The sequence below is a fragment of the Pteronotus mesoamericanus genome, unplaced genomic scaffold, assembly GCF_021234165.1.
Source record: "Pteronotus mesoamericanus isolate MK-2021 breed Mesoamerican mustached bat unplaced genomic scaffold, CSHL_Meso_final contig_26, whole genome shotgun sequence".
Lineage (NCBI taxonomy): Eukaryota > Metazoa > Chordata > Mammalia > Chiroptera > Mormoopidae > Pteronotus > Pteronotus mesoamericanus.
Genome location: NW_026555109.1, coordinates 11,528,452 through 11,549,407, shown reverse-complemented (window position 1 = coordinate 11,549,407; position 20,956 = coordinate 11,528,452). Strand labels below are relative to the sequence as shown.

Genomic DNA, 20,956 nt, shown 5'->3' with positions numbered 1-20,956 from the left:
AATAATTATTCTTCTTTCCTTTGAGATTCTTAATTTTAAAAGCCAATAAAATTAGACATACCCCTGGATTTAATGCTTATCCATCATTTAAATTGCCAGTAGAATTTCAAGAGCAACTCCTAAAACAGATAATTCCTTATATGATTTAAAATTTACTAAAACAAATAACAACAAAACACAACTCAGAGCCTTTTTAAATTCACATTCATGCTCATTAATGAGGCCCTGTTAATATTTCATGTACAGCCTCTTCCCATTTACTTTAAAATATTTCTGTAATGGAGATTAGAAAATACACCATGCTCCTATGAGTAATGAAAAATTCAAATGCATTTAGGAAAGATCTTCCACTATAATGCAAATAACATTGCTTAAACCTTCCTGAAAGAGTCTCCGAGCCCCTGCTCCAAACAATATTCAGAAGCATGGGAGGATCCCACAGTCAGCACAGGACAGGCCACTCGACCCTGGTGGGGCTGGACGTCAACGTCATCACCAACAGTAATGGTCATCCTTCCTATGAGATATAGTGAGCTTTCACTAACAAACCCAGGTAAACCAATCAAAGAGGAGCAAGTGGTTATGGGACTCTCTAGTTCATCTATCTTGCCACAGAAACCAAACCAAGGACCCCAGAGCCACTGAGCTCTCCTTTGGGTTCAACTTTATCATCAAAGAGCTATTGAGAAATGTTTATCCTACTGTCTGAAATAGACTCTGTGTGCTAATTTTAAACAAGTTAGCTCTTTGCTACATCTCTTGATATATAAAATGCAGAATGTGTTGCTTTTCTTGAAAATGCAATAGCTAAAATTGTAAGTACATGTAGGTACATCTGATGATTAGAATGGCATATGGCTTGCCATATTGTCACAAATTACATATAATCTATACTGTTACATGTGAATGAGTCCCTAGGGACTCCTTGGGCTAAAACTCATTAGTACATCTCAATAAAATAGAACATTTTTTGGTAAAGCCACAAAACTGACTTCAATTATGAAAAATCCTGCTTAAAGTGTAAAGATGATTTTACAGGAAAATTCAAGATTTCATGGGGTTTTGGCTTTATGGCTACTAACCAGATATCTCCCTACTATGCTTTACTGCTATTAGAATTCAGTAAAATAAATATATTCATTAAAACTATTTAGTTTTTCCCCAAATTTACTTAAAACAATTAAAATTAAAATTTCATTAAGAGCTTTTAGAATAATTTGTAAAAGGAAACAAAACAACTAAATAAAATATTATTCCAGAGCTGGGTCCCATTCAATGTAACACAATTAGCCTTTATCAAACACCACTACAAGATATAACACAAACAGACTTACAAGGCAGGTCAGGTAAATACTGATTTAAGATAGATCCCATTAAACTTATAGAAAAATAATTTTTCAAAATCATTAGTTATACCTTATTATAATTTTTCAACTAAATCCTATAAATTCAATAAATATTTCCTATAAATAAAACATTTATTTATTTTAAGTACATATTCACATAAAGTACATTTCGTGTTAAAGAACAAATGTGAAAACTGGACAGCAGAGAAGGCTGATAGGAATCAGCATGACTCACAGTGTTGGAGGAGAGCTCTGCAGACACCCTGGAAAGGGAATTGAATAAGTGGGTCCTCAAACTAATTAACCCTAAAACATCACTGGACCCCAAAATGACAAAATTGAAGTTGTCCTACTCTAGGCACATCATGAGGAGGTAGGGCTTTTTGGAAAAGACAATAATGATAAGAAAAATATAAGGCAGAATAAAAAGAGAAAGACCAAATAAAAAATAGATTGAGTCTATAAAAGAAGCCATAGGCATGAGTCCATAGAAACTGAGCATGGTTTTTCAGGACAGGACATTGGGGACATCACTCATTCATAGAATCACCAGGAGCTGAAGACTATAGCATGTAAAACACACACACACACACACACACACACACACACACACACATCTCTCAAAATTAAAGAAGTAACTCTGAAAACGTTCTTAACTGTTACACATAAAATTTCCCAATGACTTCTTCTCCACATCCATTAACTACTCAGGCCATCACTGTACTGTAACTTCTCACAAAAGTGCACTTTGGCCTAACTGTCCCATCTGGGTGCACTTCCTGCTGACTTCTCCTCCTCTCTTTCTTTAGGTTACTTTGATCCTTCCCTTTTCTACTATCATCTTTTCTCCACTCTCTCCATGTTGCTTCTGGGTAAAATGATCAAGATACACATTTCCAAAAATATGACTGCATTTCTAAAAACAACAAACCTCTTTCATCCAAGCATCAAGTATTTTCAGCATCCTACTGGGATTTCCATTAAAACCTCAAATCCAAACATCTAAAACTAAAATCTTTCCTTTTAAACTGCCTCATTCTTCAGGGTTTCTTCTCTCTGTTGGCATAATATAACCACCCAAGGGGTGAGAAACCTCAGTGTTATTTCAAGCCATATCTCCTCCCTTGCTCCGCATATCCCATCAGTCTCTGTCCCAGCTCCTTCCTTATGAATGCCTCCTCTGCAGGCCATGGCCAGTGCTCACATGCAGTCCTTGCCTGAGTGTTTCCACAGCCTCCTTTCCTTTTTTTCTCAATCCATCTTATATCATGTTTTTCTTACTTCATCCCCCACCCTGTCTGAAAATGTTTGATGAATTAACACTGTCAAAAGGACAAAGTTCTGAATAGTATGAGGGGGAACCCCCGCAAAAACCTGGATTTATCTTCTGGAGGGCAGGTCCCTTGTAGCACAGGCTTCCCCTGGTAGGTGAATGTTCTAGGACCCCCTCTATATCAGTGAATCAGCTGGCATTGTTGTGAGAGAATGCATTCAGCTTTAGTGAATTTGTTTGAAGACTGTCAATACATTTGCCCATTCCATGATGAGTGATTTATGAGCACACCTGCCCACAAGATGCTCAGTGTTTAGCAGTTTTTGACCAAAAACGAACACGACCCCTGTGTTACCCTCCCTATTCACCCAATCTCACCCTGAGTGACTTTTGTTTTGTTTCCCCAGATCAAAAAAGTCCTCAAAGGGAAACATGTTGCTGATGTGGAAGAGGTGAACAAAAAATAATAGAAGCACTAAAAGCCATCAAAATCAAAAAATTCAAAAACTGTGTTGAGCAGTGGAAAAAACTTCTCAATAGGTGGATGGTATCAAATGGAGAAGGTGACTGAAGTTTAAATATGTAACACATTTTTATAAATAAATTCTGGTTTTTTGGGTTCCCCCTCATATATGCATATTTATTACTGACTTGGCCAAAATAGTCTTTTCAGACTTTTCTCTTACCATGCTTGACCGACAACTGAATTTCTTGTACCATTTGCCAACTACAGTGTGGGTAGATATGGCAAAATGGTACACAGCCTTTATCCTAGTTGTTTTCCTGTACTGCAGATGTCAAAAAGCAGGAAGGTTGCCGTGACTGGTGTGGCTCACTGGGTTGGCCATCATCCTGCCAATTGAAAGGCTGCTAGTTCTATCCCTGGGTGGGGCACATGCCTGCATTGCAGGCCAGGTCCCTCACTGGGGATGTCTGAGAGGCAGCCGATTGATGTTTCTCTGGCACATCAATGTTGCTCTCCCTCTCCTTCTCCCTCCCTTCCCCTCTCTCAAAAAATAAATGAAATATTTAAAAAAAAACAACAGAAAACAGAAAGTTACCCTTCTCAGACTGATTTGTAGCTAGAATCTGATTGTTCTGTAGCTCCCACCAGTCCAGCACTGTGCTGTGGCACATGACTTAGAAGGTAGAAGTGATGATGGAGGCTGCACATGGCAACTGTGCCATGAAGTTTTGTTTCTCTCTGCCAGGGGGCGGGGGGGGGCTCTCCGGGCCCAGTCGCTGACCTCATCCATGTTGAGTGCCGGACTATGGGTATTTTCCTGGTATCGCCGGCAGCACTAAATAAGAGTCAGTACCTGCAGAAGCAGCTTCTCCATATGGGTGGAGGCTTCCTGATTAAAATTGAGGCCATAATAATGTTGGTGGCCTTGTCATGTGGTATGGTTTTAATTAAGGTCACTTCTGAAAGTTCAATTGAGAGTCTCCTAATAATTATTTTCTTATACTAAAGTTATATCTTGTTTGAACAACAAGAATGGAATCTGTCCTATACAATTGAATCCTGAGGGTTACACATGTCATTCCTTTGTAGAAGTCCATACCTTTACTGCACTGTTCCTCCCTTTAATTCTTTGTAAGTTCTAGCTTACCCTTGAAGGCCTTGGTCACATTTCACCTCCTCTAGAAAATATTTCTTCACTTTTTTTTGAAGCCAAATAATTGTTTCCTTCCCTGTGGTACTGGAGAACTTTGTTAATATTACTAATATTATAAATAAATTGTATCATAATTATTTGATAATTTACTTTTTCTGTATCTTACCATGAGATATTTACAGGCAAGGAATATGTTTTACTTACCTTTGATTCTCTAATGCTCTGGGTTTTGTGTATAGCAGAGATTCAGTTAACACTGGTTGAAATAAACTGTAATAAACTGAGTATGAGAGCATGAGTAGAGATTTCACCCTCTAATAAACAATTTGTACAAGTGCCAAAAGGGGGAAAATATCTGAGGACTACAGATGTAAAAGTAGAAGACATTAACTATAGATGGGAGCTGGACTGAAACTAAGTAAGATAGGGTTTTAAGTATTAAAAGACGGATACAATTTGACCTTACATAGAAGAAGGCTGTTTGAAGCTTGTGTGTGAGGGAGTTTAAGGGGTAGGGGTAGGGAATGAAAAAAACAGCAGGTGCATTTAAAAAAAAACAAACCTGGACAGAGGTTTTGTATTGGGCAGTTGTAACAGATAAGTCATGAAAAAAAATAGGGATCAGCTTGGAGTAATCTGATAGAAGCTTGCCTAAAGAGTGTGAATTTTTTTTTAAGATAAGTTAGAGTGATTCCTTGAAGGTTTTAAAGAGGGAAGCATGTTTTACAAATCTGGCGAGGGAATTGAGAGATCTGGGAGTTGCTTTCTTTCTTAGGTTGACATTCTTTTTAAGAAAAATAATACTAAAAACTCTTTTAAGGGTAAGCAAACTCAGATGTCCAATGTTTGTTTGGATTATAAAAATATCCCAAAGTTCACAGCATAGCTCTTTGTATTAAATCCAGGTCTCTTTTGCTCACATTAAGTTATAATTCTCAAAACATTATGAGAAGAATCATACTGCATGCTTCATCACCCACATTCTAAAGATGCTAAGTCTTTATCAGGCTAAAAGCAATAGCTTAGAAAAGGAAAATTTTGTGAGTTTTCACCCAAATTTCATTTATCAAAATAACAAACTCTAAAATATCAAACACTTTAAAGCTTGTCCTTAAAACCTTTGGTCCATTAGTGCGTATGATAAATTACATAGTTAACTTTGAACTTACCCGCCCTGCGTAGTGCATAATAGTGAATGCCGTGCCTTGATCTTTGAGGGCGACATTCCCATTTCCATCCTTCATGGGGGAGTATACTGCATTTGTATTTGAGGATTCAAGGAGGCTTTGTAGCTTTTTGGGAAGATTTGTTTCCATTGACCAAATCATTTGACTTTCTTCATCCAATAAAGAGAGAAATCCAGATGGCTTCTGAAAGTTAAGAATTTTTTTTCTTCTATTATTCAATTTGCTATTTTTGTTATTCATGAATGCTTATTTATATTTTAATTATTTCATATAAGACACTCAGAAAATGAATGCATTTACTTTTCTACACATCTATTTTAGCTCACTGTGGGGGTCAAAACTCTGATGTAATATAGGCCCTCAATAGTATTTATTGATTAGAAGAATGAATAAAAAAATGAAAGAGTATATTTTAATGTCATTAAAACATTAGAGATATTAAAAAGTATAGTCTAATCTCAAAAAGAAAATAAAATTTCCAACTACAGGAAAGTTGTAATTATTCTTGACCTATAACCCATATCAAACAGTTCACACTTATAGTGGACAAGTTACTTCTCAAAGACTAAAACCTACAAGATGTTAAGTCATGAAAATTATGACAAAATCCCACTCAGCAAGAAGTAGAAGTGACTCTATGATATTCTAATATCTAGACTTAGGAGAAAGTTTGAAGCTATAACTTACAAAATTCCAATTAGATGTCTGATAGTTTATTTATGCCAAATGAGGAAAATAAAGTCATAAAGTAGGCAACAATATAAAATTAATCTTACATGAAGGAAAATGCTGCTTAAAAAAATTCCCAACCTCTGATACTGCATTCTCCCAGCCACAAAACACCATTTTGCCCAAGTGATTTATCCATCAGTTAAACAGCTATTTACTCAGTGCTGTGCTGCTTATCTTTTCTTTCCTAGGAAAATTTGCCATTGACATGTTTTAAAATAAAATACACTATATTATTTACTTACATTATTCTGTCATATATTGTATCTTAAGTCTTCTCATACACTTGGTTTGCTTTTTAAAGTGTGAATACCATAAAAAAAATAATTCTTCTCAGAAAGGGAAGAGATCTGTATTGACCCCAATAGCAATTTCAGTTTGTATTTTAACTTGAGGTAATCAAATCATACCACCACCAGCCTTTCATAATGTAATTTATTTGGACAATAGAAAGTCATTTCTATGTGTCATAAATACGGAGTTGTTTTGTGCCTTTCAGAGTCTCCTGCTCATACCAAAGAAAATCCAAACCTATATATAGTTGTCTGAGGGCTGCAGAGTTGAGGTCATTCTGGTGCCACCCGTTGGGAACAAAGGTTCAAAGTGCCAGACATGGGAAGGACCTCCATCTGGTGGAGGCACATACACCAGAGGGTGTCCTTTTGGAGCTACCTGGCAGCTAGGAGGGCCATCTCTAAAATGAGCAGCTGATAGCTTCCCCAGGAAGGAGCGAGAGGAAGAACTAATGGGGTGGAAATAGCACTGTGAAGGAATTGGAAATGCCTGCAAAAAGCAATTTCACCCACCTTGGGAAATTACCTAGCACGCCTAGAGTGGCATTTCTTACCAACAGAGGATTGCCTTTCAACAAGGAAATTTGAAGAAGGAAGTTCATTACAAGGAGTGTTATCCTAGCAAGCATGATACATCACAAGAATCTCAGTGTCGCCAGGGACCCCATAAAGAGTCCCCATGAAGAGCCCATAGGTGAAAAAAAGTTTAAAAATATATAAGTATACAAATGAATGGGGAAAGGCCTTAAAAGAAAACAGCCAATGTAAAAAGTTTGTTGAGGACTGGTCCTCTCTGGGATGTTTTAAAAATTAAAAATTCTTTTTTGTTTTGTTTTTTTATTTTTTAATTTAATTTTAATTTATTTTTTCAAATACATTTGTCTCTGCCTCCCCCCCACCACTTTCCCTTGTCCCCTCCCTCCTTCCCTCCCTCAGCTCTTCCCCTTTGGTTTTGTCCATGAGTCCTTGCTATATGTTCCTTGTCTTTATTTCAATTAATAGCGACTTCTTTGCTGAAAAGTAAAATGGTGATATTATAATACCTGAGGCCATTCCTTCATCTGTTGATTTGAGCACTTATACACACCCATAGGCAGACATACACACAAGCACATACAGATATGCAGTAGAAGAATAAATAGGCTATTTAAAGATTATATAATAGTGTGTCCATGTTTCGAAGGCAGTGAAGTGACAGGCCTCTGCTTTGGAAGTGAGAATTTCCATTCGTTTGATAAAGCCTTAAATGGATGTTTAGGTAAATCAAAGACAAAGCCCCAATTAGTTTAAGGGAAGCAATTGATGTAAAAATTGCTAAAGCACTATGCTCCAAGAGCAAGATGATATTTTGCAAGGATGAGGGGGTTGGTTACAAACAAGACATATTTTTAAAGCATTATAATTTGTATTGTCTCCCAGCACTTTAAAATTCGTATGCATTGTATTTCTGAACACTTGATATAAAGCCATGAAGGAATGGCGATAATCAAACTTACTGATTTGGAAAAGTTGCTGAATTTTCTGAAGAAAACAGAACATGGAGAAATAAGTCATAAAAAGGGATTAATGGTCTTTCAATTCCTTCAGAAGTTTTAGAGGAGATTGGATTGTTCTACTGTATGTGAAAGGTTATCATATGCAATTTCACTCTAACAACAAAAAGAAGCAATACTGAGAGTGTGACAAGCTGTACTAGATACTTGAAGACTTTGGCAAGAACATGGATCGACCCTTCCCCTCAGGGACATAAGACAAATATGTGTTTGTTGAAATATAAATGCAACCTATGCAAAAATTAAAATGTGTGTGAGGAGTGGAGGATTAGGAATTGCTAGAAAGGTAATAATAAGCTTGTTTAGTGTGATAGGGTAGAGGCTTGCCTGGTAGTCAGACTTATGTATTTCACCCTATAGTGGTGTGCATTTTCATACCATTTTTTATGGGTATCAAAGAGAAGCACCAGCCAGAAATGTCCAATCTCATTTTCAGCTCATACTGGTAAGGGCTCTCCTAGGGACGTCATCATTCCAAAGATGAAACCTCAGGTATGAAAACCAAAGAGATAGAAGAAATGCCATCCTGCTGAACAGTGTATGGTAGTCAAGGAGATAGCAGCAAACAAGAATGAGGGCGGTGGTACCTGAAGCTTTCATATACAGTTACACATATATTGCTGTCAGTGTGAAGATATTTTTAAAATCTCAAATAAATTAATTATATACTATATGTGTCATAATGAGGGAGGGCTTTCTGTAGGAAGAGGACTGCTTATGTAATTTAAAAATTATTGACAAGTTGGTAGCAGAACAAGAGTGTTTTACAATAGGAAATGCATAAAATATAATTTATAAGTCTACCCTTTTACTTATGGAAATAAATGTATAGGAAGTTAAATACTTTGCTCTTCAATAACTGAATGTTATCAGTTTTAAACAATGTTCACATGTTTTAGAAATATTATGGGTAAAGCTACATAATGTCCTATATCAGTACATAAGGATTTCTGTTTATATGGTAGATTTTTGCTTATGTAATACAAATACTGATGCAGAGGTTCTTGCATTGTAATGTAGAAACAAAGATAATATAAACCCCTATAGGTATTCTAAGATTATATGTATGTGCATATATTTTTCTGTCAGTTTTTTATATTTAAATTATAAATTGAAGATAAAATATTCTGTTCATTTATTTTATGAGCTTGTTAGTCTATGATATTATCTTACAAAATATTAACTGTGATCATTGGGCATTTGTAAGTATGCCAAAAGGAGAGTTTAATAACATAACAAATGTTAAATACTTTTATAACAGGATGATTTAATATATTTTGTCCTTTCAATTAATTGGTAACCCTGCAAATTCCCCTTCAGAAAAGGTAACTTGTGCTCCTCTGTTGGCTTTGAAAGATTATAAATACACAGGAGAGTCTCACATGGAAAGATATATCAAAAATAAGACCCTTTGAAAGAAAATTATTTGTCCCCAGCATATTTAAATGCACATATTCTGTAAAGTCACTAATTATATTACATGAATACCTGGAAAAAAAAATCCAAAACTCCAGTCTGGTTACTAGGAGAATAAGCTGTTTCCATGGTAACTCCCTCTTGTAAACACTCTGTTTGCTCCTGTAGAAAAAGCACTTCATTGACATAGTGGTGCATCTTCTCATTGGTCATGTTGACACAAAGCTATTGTGGAGAAAAAGAAAATAATTCACAAGATAATACGGTCATGCAGATCCACTCTATGAAATATTTACTCAAGAATGATCAACACCAATTAGTCTATTGAGATAAAGCATTACAGTATTGCCTGAGAAGCCAAAGCAAGCAGTTTCACTTGATATTGTTGACTTCATATGGTCTGATTACTCAATTTAAAGTATGTTAAAAATAACAACATGTATAATTATAACATTAACTTACAAATCTGGAGTTTAAAATACATTTGAGGATTTAAAAATACTGCTGAAAGAAAATATTTGGTGTTTAGTCAACAAGTGAAGATAAAAGCTGGATTGACCATGAGACCCCAAAAGAGAAGCATATCTTGCCTTCTCATTTCTGTTGCAAGATAACATGGTCAAGAGAACATGGGTTTCTTTCAGAAAGAATAACCAGTCGAAGAATGCTATTGCAGAAACTGTGTCCTTTATCTGAAAAATTTTTTACATTCTTCCAACTGTTATTTTTCTCTATTTCCATCAGGAAACAAATATATTATTTTTTAATCTTGAAGTTTTAATTTCTTGATCTTAAAAATTATCTTAAAATATTTTAAAAAATAAAATAACACAAATCTAATCAGAATAAAATCTTACTTCTCTCTAGGCTACTCTCCTACTTTTTTCCTTTCTCTTATAACAAAAAACCTCAAAAGAGCTGTCTTTTCTTATAATCTCAATTTCTGCTCCTCCCCAATATTGAAACTACTGTAATACAATTTTTGCCCCTATGGTATCACCGAAATTGCTTTTGTAGAAGTCACTAGTGATATGTGCAATTCTAAATTCAATGTTCAATTCTCAGTGTTCATTTTTCTTGACCTCCCTGTGATATGCGACAGTCATTCCTCTACTTCTGTGAGCGCTGCCTCACCTGTCTTCCAGGACATCACTCTCTCACTGGCCACTAGCCACTCCTACTCTATCCCCTTCTCTGACTCCATCTTGGTGTTCCAGGGTCGGGCCTAGAGCTTGTGTCTTCTTGGTCTACACCCATTTTATTTAATGAGCTCATTCAGTCTCACAGACTACCATGTTCTGCCATCTGCACCTTAACCATTGTTATACTAGGTAAAATTTAAAAATCACTAAGAAACATTTAGAATTTGTTACCCCACTGAAAATAATTAGAAGTTAATAATTTATATAAATTAAAATTACTAATAAAACATTTTAACAAGGAAACCAGATATTTGCAAAATGAATAATATCTAGGATTATATTTAATGCAAAATGTGTTGTACTTATAAATAAAATGCCAAAGCTTTTGTAAATCACACAAGACTAGACCCCTGTGGGTTCCTCTTTTCCATGTGCCCAAAGTCCTCTCCAAGTCTGCTGCCTTCATAACCCTGTTACATCGAAGTAGAGGCTCATCCTACACACTCTTGTCCATTGACTGAGAGCTCATGGCTTCTCCCTAGGACATATAAGAACCTCCCTTATGCTTTAGCTTCTAGTCAGTGAGCCAAGTCACCTTCTCAAATGACCAGGGCCAGATAGGCTTTAATCCTCCATGTGGCATCTGTGCCTGCTCATAAGGGTTTGGCTTATGAATTAAGAATGAATTGAGGATAACGTGTACATACAAAAAAGAGGCATGTTTTCCTCAGAGATCCAGTTATTTGGGAGGGTAGGAATTTATAGGTCTCTAGGGACACAAAGAAGTCACTGCTGGAAATTTTCTCAGGGAAGATACAAACACAGTAGAGTGTAGGGCACTGGTCAGAAAACTAAGGAGTTTGTGCTGAGACAGGGGTGGTGTGCTGTGAATGCAGGTCTTTTCTTCTGGCCACGGCCAGAATTTTGTGAGTCGTATCAAAAGCTCAACTGTCTTCAGAAATGGGGTGACTGGAGAAGGGTAGGACTGCAGGCACTGGGGCTAACTTGGCAAGAGCTAGAGAGCTGAAGCTCAGAGGCTTTGTGACCTAATCTAGTCAAGGTATTTCCATGATGAATGTACATCAATATTTCATCATTAATATAACAACTGGAGAATAATCAATAAAGTAGAAATTCACTAAATAAAAATTTTTAATAATAACTATTAAAAATAAGACATAAATTGCATATCTTGAAACCCAAAGAGTAACAGAAATAATTCTTATCTCTAGGTTAGAAAATGACTTTTGCATCTCTGCTTCACAGTGAAAAAATGGTTTTTATAACTTTGGTGATAAATGAATGTCTGTAGATTGAATAAGCTTCCCTATTGCATTCTATTACAAAATGAAATCTAAGTTAAAAGTAAAATATGAATATGTCTCATTGTTTCTGTCTTGGAAGTCATTTTAAAACCTAAAAAAATTTTAGAGAATTTCCTTAAAATTTATAATCACCTTGCATCATCTTCTTCCTACTTGAATTTTCTTCCTTCTAACTGATTTGGCCAGTAGTTATAGAACTTTTCCTTTCTTCCCTGTGACAAGTAGATTTTATGAGTTATACACAAACCTAGAAGTTCTTTATATTTAAAGATAAATGCTTCTTAAACTCATATTTCCAGTGATCAATTCTCTGAATATAAAAAGTATTAAGACTATAGTCACTTCAGTTGAAAACATACCATATAGAAAATTTAAGTTTACATGCTTGGTTGTTAAGACAAAAACAACTGACTATAAATATAGACTATGAAATTCTGTGCATTATAGCTAGCAAAGGAATGGGTAGAATTCAGTATTTAAATATCATATGATACACATTTACTTCATTGTAACTGATACAGTCTAACACATTCATTCTCTTGTGATGTTTTATCAAAACTAAGTGATATCAATAGATCAATAACTGTGTTTTTCTCTAGGAATGACTCCGGAAAGACAAATCATTTTCTATAAAACTGCGTAGCATCTGTCCACAGTAGCATCCCTATTGTGAAAGGAAAACATTTAGTTGTTGCTCTCATTTTAATAAAAAAATCAAAAACAAAACGTTCTGAAAATTGTTAGAGAAAAAATGGAAAGTTTAAAAATTAGTTCACTTTCATTAAAAAATAAAATTTTGGGGCGTTCCTCCGATATAATATTATGTTAAAGGCTTTTAATGTTGAAGTAATTTTGTTACTTAAGATTAATAAAGATTGTTAAAATGCGGGGTAAAATATTTACAGAAGATAAAAGACTCCATTATGTAATAATATACAGAAAATGAGTGACTCCATTACAGATTAAAATCATTGGAACAGATTCCCTTTGATTATATAGTAAACACAATTGTAATTATTTTAACTTTTGATTTTAAAAAGCAAATTTAATCACTTAAAACAACAAAAATAGATCCTATATCTCAGCAGTCTGATTTAAAAGTAGTTATAGAAGGTGAACCAAAATATAATATATTTTAGGAAATAGAGTGCTCCAGAAATAAATGTTGAAGCCATGAAAAATAAGGTGATGTATGTTACTGCATGAAACAATAAAAAGACATCTAATAAAGGATTCCAAAATAAGATCATCAGTGAATGATTCTCTATTGTACCAAAAAAACCCCAAATTATATGACATTTACCTTTCTCCTCATTTTGAGATTCTCTAATTGAAAATTCTTAGATAAATGTAAATACCTTAAATATATTCAATAGAATTCTCTTATCATTTTGCATTCAGAATAGACTGTAGCTCTGTAGCTACAAAAATTACCTTTGATGACAACCTGAATAAATCCTCTGTTCTTTTTTTTATTGAACTTATTGGGGTGACCTTGGTTAATAAAATTACATAGGTTTCAAATGTTCATCTCTATAACACATCATCTGCATGCTGTACTGTGTGTTCACCAAACCAAGTCAAGTCTCCTCCCATCACCATTCATCCCCCTTTTACCCTCTTCTACCTGCACCCACCACACTTTTGCTTTGGTAATCACCATTCTGTTGTCTGTGCCTATGAATCTTTTTTCTTTGCTTAATCCCTTTGCCTTTTTTTACGCAGCCCTCCAACCTCCTCCCCACTGACAGCTGTCAGTTTGGTTTCTATAAGTCTGTTTCTCTTTTGTTTATTACCTTATTTTGTTCATTAGATTCCACATATAAGTGACGTCATATGGTACTTGACTTTCTCTGACTGGCTTATTTCACTTAGCTTAATACTCTCCAGGTCCATCCATGCTGTCATAAAGGGTAAGATTTCCTTCTTTTTTTACGGCCCAGTAGTATTCCATTGTGTAAATATACCACTGCTTTTTTATGCACTCATCACCTGATGGGCACGTGGGCTGGTTCCAGATCTTGGTTATGTAAATAATGCTGCAATGAGCATAGGGGTGCATATGTTTCTTTTGAGACAATGTTTTCGGTTTCTTTGCATATATTCCCAGAAGTAGACTCACTGGGTCATAAGGTAGTTCTACTTTTAAGTTTTTGAGGTAACTCCCTACTGCTTTTCACAGGGATTAATATCTAAATTTTATAAAGAATTTATAAAACTCCACACCAAAAAAATAAAAAACCAAACAGTGCATTTAAAAAATGGGCAAAGAACCTGAATAGACGCTTCTCCAAAGAGGATGTACAGATGGCCAAAAGAAATATGAAAAGATGCTCATCAGAGAAATGCAAATTAAAATCACAATGAGATATCACCTGACACCTGTCAGAATGGCCATCATCACTAAATCCACAAACAAGTGTTGGCAAGAAAGGGAGAAAGGGAAGCGCTCCCCCCTGTGAACTGCTGGTGGGAGTCCGCTGGTTCTGGGCTGCCTTTCTGCTGACCATTTCCATATGTATACCTTGAAGTAGGGTTTTGACTGACTGGAGCATTTTAATAATAAAAGAGACATTTAATTGTTTTTAATTATGAATATTTTATTGAACTGAATTTTGGCTTTACATAATTGATCCACTGTTTCAGTCAAATGGTGATACCAAGTGTGCAATATGGACAAAGCCACGTTAAATTAGAAAGAGCTGGAAGGAGTCAAAACATCAGTTTTCTTCCCCCACCCCCCAGGGATGACTAAAGCATTGCCCATATCCGCCTGTGATTTTGAATAAAGCAACTCAACTTGTTTCTCTCCTGGCCAAAATGATTATTAAAATGTATGGCTTCTAAAAATTTTCAAGCTGCAGCACTGGATGCTACTTTGTGACAGGGGGTGATCCTTATAATATATCTAAACATTTTATTGTACAGCATGTTCTTTTTATTCTGGAGGAGAAAAAAGGTAATTTATCAAAATCCCATAGGGAAAATTCCAGCTTGCTGTGTAAAACTGAGTAGCCTGTGGAGTGGTTTTTGTTTTGTATCTTTAATTACAACGGTGCTTTCCAAAAGGGAATGTGTATTTGTATTGCTGGCCCAGGAGAGCAGTGATGGGTGGTAAAGGAGATCACTGGGAGCACATGCAGTTCCTAATAGAATGTTTTTCAAACTCACTTTCAAATAATGTGTACATTAATTGTTTTTTACCAAAAGTTTGCCTTTCCCTATTCTAAATTGTTGAAAGCACTCAGTGTTTGAACCAGAGTTAAAATATAAAAGAAGTACTGTAACATGAACTTTAAAACTGCCAGTAAATGTAGCTAGGGGAGCAATACAAACATATCATCCTATGTCAGATACCAAGTTGAAAATTAAAAAAATGTATCCCACTATCCACATGGTAGCCAAAATCATTATGGCAAGAGTCTGCTTAATTTTCACTTATTTTCACTGAACTGTATTGTATAAGCATATGTGGTTGTGTGTTAAATACCATCCAAGAAAGACACAGTGAAAGATTTTTTTATAGGCAAATTAGTTTATGTATCTAGAAGCATAAATCTCCATCAATAATTGAGAATATCATGGATTTCAATGCAAAAAGAATCATCATTTTTACTTTTCAACTCTATCCATCAGAATTGTGTTTGGTTTCATTATATTTCCAGGTATTACTCAGAGTAGCCTTGAATGCGGGTAAAAGGTGAGGATTCATGGATGATAATGAACAATTATTAAATGCTGTTTAATTAGCATGCACTTTGTACATAAAGTGCTGTTGCTAACTGGTTTAATAATAAAAATTACACACCCTTGGAAAACACGTTTTAGTAACAGAACATTATTGCTTATCCAGATGGCCTATCATTTGTATTAATGACAAACTTAATTTCTTGAGTAAATTTTCACCAACTGTTCTCCCTTTATTACTCAGTGAAATATATCTGAGGCAAAAATATAATGGAGCATGACATATACATCACAGAATTAAAGTAGGAGATTAATTAAAGCTGACTCCAGTTAAAGGCAGAGCCCCAGGCGTTAGACAGTGATTTGCAACCCTACTGCACACTGGAATTAACTGGTAGCTTTTTCACAAAGGCTAATGTCTGGGCCTGACCCCAAACCAATTAAATCAGAGTGGTGCCCAGGCATTGATATATTTTAAAAGCTTTCCAGGTGATCCTAATATGTAGACATGGTTGAATGCACTCAGATAGATGATGAAAAAGAGCACACACAATCCATTAACTGATTTGCTTGTCAATTAACATATTACATATATATGCCATATATTTACATACATGAGAGAGAAGGATGAGGTTCGTTTTCAGATATTCGGTATTTTTCAAATATGTTCAGCAAAACATTAATTGTATAAGGTGTCAATTACTATTGTGTAAAAAAGGACAAAGCAGAAACCTACTGGAGAAACACTGAGCTAAGCTAATGGGCTTCTCTGCAGGACTTTTCAGGACCTTACCTGTGCCAAGTGTGCTGTGAATCTCCAACTTCCTTTTTAGAATTCGTTGTGGTTTATGAGGCTACTATATATTCTTTCCCCAACAAATCAATTATTCTCAGTTTTGGCTCATTATCTATAAAATGGCAGGCATGGGGTATTGGTGAGGGACAGTATTTCTTTTGATCTGTTTCAGTGTTAAGATTCTATAATTTATTTTGCCTTCTTTGAATTTCCTATTACTGTAGAGCTTTTCTTTTTGCCACCCTTGTTTGAGGAAGGTCATTTATTTACAATAATATATTATGGAGATTTTTGAACATATTCAATAGTGAAGAGAATAATGTGATGAATCTCTATCTACCATCAGCCAACTTCAACAATTATAAACAATTACCAACTCATGCCAATTTTGCTTTATCCATTTCTATAATACCTGCAAAATTAGCCTCCTTTGAAGTAATTCTCAGACATTGTGTCATTTAACTGGTAAATATTTTGATATAATTCTCTAAGATATAAGGAAATACATCCATATTACCTTTATCACACACAATTTCTATCAACTATAATTTCTTAATTTCTCAAATATCTAGATTTCATATTACATTCATTAACTCATAATTTTTTTATACTTAAACAAATTAGGATCCACATAATGTCCAAATATTTAACTAAATTATGTATCTCTTACACCTCTTTCAATCTATAGCTCATCCTCCTGCTTTGACATTTTTACCCTTCCATTTTATATGTTGAAGAAATCAGGTCATTTATCCGGCAGTTTCCCACATTCTGGGTTTTGCAGAGTGCACATCCATTTTATTTTATTTTAAACCATTCCTCTGGCCTCTGTTCCTATTAATTAGTAGTTAGCTCACAAAACTTCATTATAGCCAGGTTTTTTCCTTTGCTTCCTCCCCCACTTTCTCCCTCCCTCCCACTCTTCCTTCCTTTTTCCCTCTTTCCCTCCCTTTCTTCTCTTTTTTTCTTGACACAAACACTTGATACACATCGTATACATGTGTCACTCTTTCGTTAATGTTAGCAATGATTGATACTCATTGCCTAGATTCATTACTTCTTAGGAGCTGCAGAATTCAGTTGCTCTGATTCTGTCATCTATTCTTCATTTATTTGCAGTGGGACTGCACCAAGTTATATTTATAAATTAACTTAGAGAGAATCAGCATCTTTATAATATTAAGCCTTTCTCTCTAAAAGTGCAGGGTGTCTCTCCATTTGGTTAAGTGTAATTATATGACTTTCAGGAACATTTTACAGATTCCCTCATTTAAGCTATTTACTTATTTTTGACAATGTAGTCTTCATTTCCATTCTGCCTTCCAAAAAGATATTTTAAAATATATATAAAAGTAATTGGTTTTACATGCTGATTTAACAACTTGTTACTTTATCAAGTTCTCTCATTGTAGTAATGTTTTCATTCATTCTTTTCAGTTGTCTAATATATGATCATCTCTGTAAGTAGAAGTATTTGTAGCTCTCCTTTCTACTCTTTGCCTTGAATTGCTTTCTCTTTTCTAACACAACTGACATTACAATGCATAAGAAGGTACCGTGTGTGGCTTATCATCTTCCTACGTACCAAGCATTACAAACTGGGACTTCACTGACTGTATAATGCTAACGAGGCAACTAGAGGGGCTTTCCTTCCAATGACTTAGGAGATATTTTTACAATGCTAGAAATCAATTTCACATGATAAAAGAGCATTTATAAAGTTTAGGTGTTATCTGATAGAGAGCTGATAATAATGTAATCATTTAATTAATCAAGGTTGTAGATTCAGAGACTCTCAATATGTACTTTGGGACTCAAATTTTAGAGTGCCCCTCTCCACTGAATCATCAAACTATAGTTGAGTATATATACACACACACACATATTTTTTACTCTAAATATGGTATTTGTTATATGAAATAGCTTGAAAGAGAAATTATTAATGAAAAGTCAAAGAAAATGGGATTAGCATTTCCTATGAACTGAAACAAATATTTATCTAAAGGATCACAACCATCCACATAATCTTTTAAGCCACTTGCGGATACCAAGGTTGGAGATGCTGATGTTGCAGTGTGCCTCTGAATATCTCCTCCAATTTGTCCCTTTTCTAAACTATCAAGATTCCTATGGAGGAACAATTGTCAAGAACTACATACATTTATTCTTCAGCAAGTAGAACCACCAGGAAATACACTGTGAAGATTTTTTTTTATGAGTTTATTCTTAAAATTTCAATGTAAAACTCATTTGTGAAGCTTCTGTTATGTGTAAAATGCTGCACGAAATACAACTTCAACCCTGTAGAAGATGACATTCAGTGAACAGCTAATAGATATGGGCCCAAAAGCTCAAAACTAAGTAAAATAAAAACTTATAAAGGCAATAATATTCTTCTGGGTTTGAGTCTGAATATAATATTGGTTTGTTAAATGTTTCTTTGAAAGTTTCCAGTGGAATAAAAAGTGAGGAAGTTCACATTCTATTAGCAACTCAAGAGTCTAGAATGTATCATTCAAATCAATGCCCTTTAAAGAGTTCCCATGCAAGTTTAGGAATTTGCTAAGTCCATTATAAAATGAGTTTTGAATTCATCACAAAGAAAATAATTTTATTCTTCTAAATGTCTTCTAGTTACTCTTATGCACAATAGCCAAGCAAAACTGCTAAGAAAAAGTTTTATATATATATATATATATATATATATATATATTTAAAATACTATTTTTTCATAATTTGTCTAAGAATTAGTCTTGAGATTTTACCTATAAATGTTTAAAACTAGTTTTTGTTTTTAATAGAGATTCATTCTTAGGATTTAAAAAACAAAACCCATTTCTTATTATATAAAAGTCTCAGGCTGTGAATATATACTAGAATATATAATTAGAATATTTAGCAGAAAGAAAGAATAATAAGGGTTATACATAATGGTAGTGAAAAATGTTTAATAAAAAATAGCATGTTTTGTACACATCAGCTGTCAGCACAGACTTGATAGATAATTGTGCTGAGGTGTGGAGCAGGGGTTGAAAGCACAGCCCCTAGTAGAGGCCTTGACATCATTCCATCTGTGGTTTCCGCATGTTACCTAGCAGGTGATGGAGAAGCCAGTGGGTCTCACTACAGACATGAATGCATGCATGTTTTCTAAGATAAAGGTGTAAGGAATCGATATAGCTGCCAGATACCAGTCAAACATCTACACTGAGAAATACATCGCAAAAGGCAGCCTGCAGATCGGCGCACACTGTACATACTACTGGTCACTCTTTTCACTTCTCTCTTCCTCATGTTCATCACTATTTTTCTTATAATAAGCAATAAATAAGTAAAACCATAAGGAAGCCCTCCTTAATTAATCCCTGGATACAAAAGTATGAAAAGAGAAAAATGTCTATGGTCTTCTTGATCTCATTTAATACTAGACTTTTGGCAATGTTTTCTAAAAAACATGATGTATGATGATTCACCCTGGATTAGCTGAGTCAGCATGATTTAGGATGTACTTGCAGGATGCTGTATCACCTTTAAATTATTTTTTATATTTTAATTGAGTTTATTGGGTGACACTGGTTCTCAATAGCATACAGGTTTCAAATGCACAACTCAAAAATCATCATCTACACACCGCATTGTGTACCCACTGGCCCAAACAGTCTCTTTCTGTCCCCATCCCCACCTTTGCTCACCTCCACCTACCCACCACACCCCTTTTACTTCTGGCTATCACCACCTTATTGTCTGTATCTTTGGTGGGGGGGGTGTGTGTGTATATATGTGTACACATTTTTTTGTATAATCCCTTTACTTTCTTTCATCCAGTCCCCCAAACTCCCTGCCCTTTGACAGCTGTTCTTCTGTTCCATGTATCCACGCCTCTGTTTCTATTTTGTTCCTCAGTTTGTTTGTTCATTAGATTCCACATATAACTGAGGCTGTATGGTACGGAAATGGTGTATTGCCACTGTTCTTGGTGTAAATGGGAACACCTGAAAAACTTTTTAAATTCAGCTACCTTTTCAGAAGAAAAAATATAACTGAATTTAAAAAGTTTTTCAGGTGTTTCCATTTACACCTGAAATAGTGTCTATCCACCATTTCTTGAACAGGTATAGTGAGCTAGAAAACAACAGAACCTCTGTAATAGTAACTTTGTTTAAACTCACAACTGTGTAAATCTATTATAATCCTGATATTATGAAGAGGAAACCAAGGCTTACTATAGACCCTTCATCTTGGCCAAGACAGCTCTGGTAATAAAAGTCACAGAACTTGGATTCAAATTCATTTTATTTAATTCCTTATCCAGTGTCCCTTACCACCATATTAACACCTCTCCCCAAACAGTGTGGAATTGTAATTCTTCATGTGCAGCTTGGTTTTCTACCTTTCCACCTACATCTTTTTCCAGGTTTGTTTCTCCTTCTCCACCCAGTAAGGCAAATTCTATTTCTACTCTTTTCTTTAACACTTAATTTTTAGATATACTTAATTTAATTAAGCTATTCATCCGGTATTATTAAGATACATGAAGAATTTAGTGTCTTTCAAGTTGTCCTAAATTGTAAATGGATTCAAAAATAATCA

The 20,956-nt window shown here is 34.9% G+C and overlaps 1 protein-coding gene across 2 annotated transcripts in view; it reads right to left on the bottom strand.

Annotated features, from left to right (window-relative positions):
• The window catches only part of MYO16 (myosin XVI), a 590,664-nt gene that overhangs the window by 167,151 nt on the left and 402,557 nt on the right, over positions 1-20,956 (bottom strand). For both annotated transcript variants that reach the window (XM_054574388.1, XM_054574387.1), the window contains exons 22-23: positions 9,489-9,641; positions 5,408-5,608 (exon numbers count right to left, since the gene is read on the bottom strand). In XM_054574388.1, coding sequence (XP_054430363.1) covers positions 5,408-5,608; positions 9,489-9,641 — 354 coding nt within the window. The remainder of the gene's footprint in view (positions 1-5,407; positions 5,609-9,488; positions 9,642-20,956) is intronic.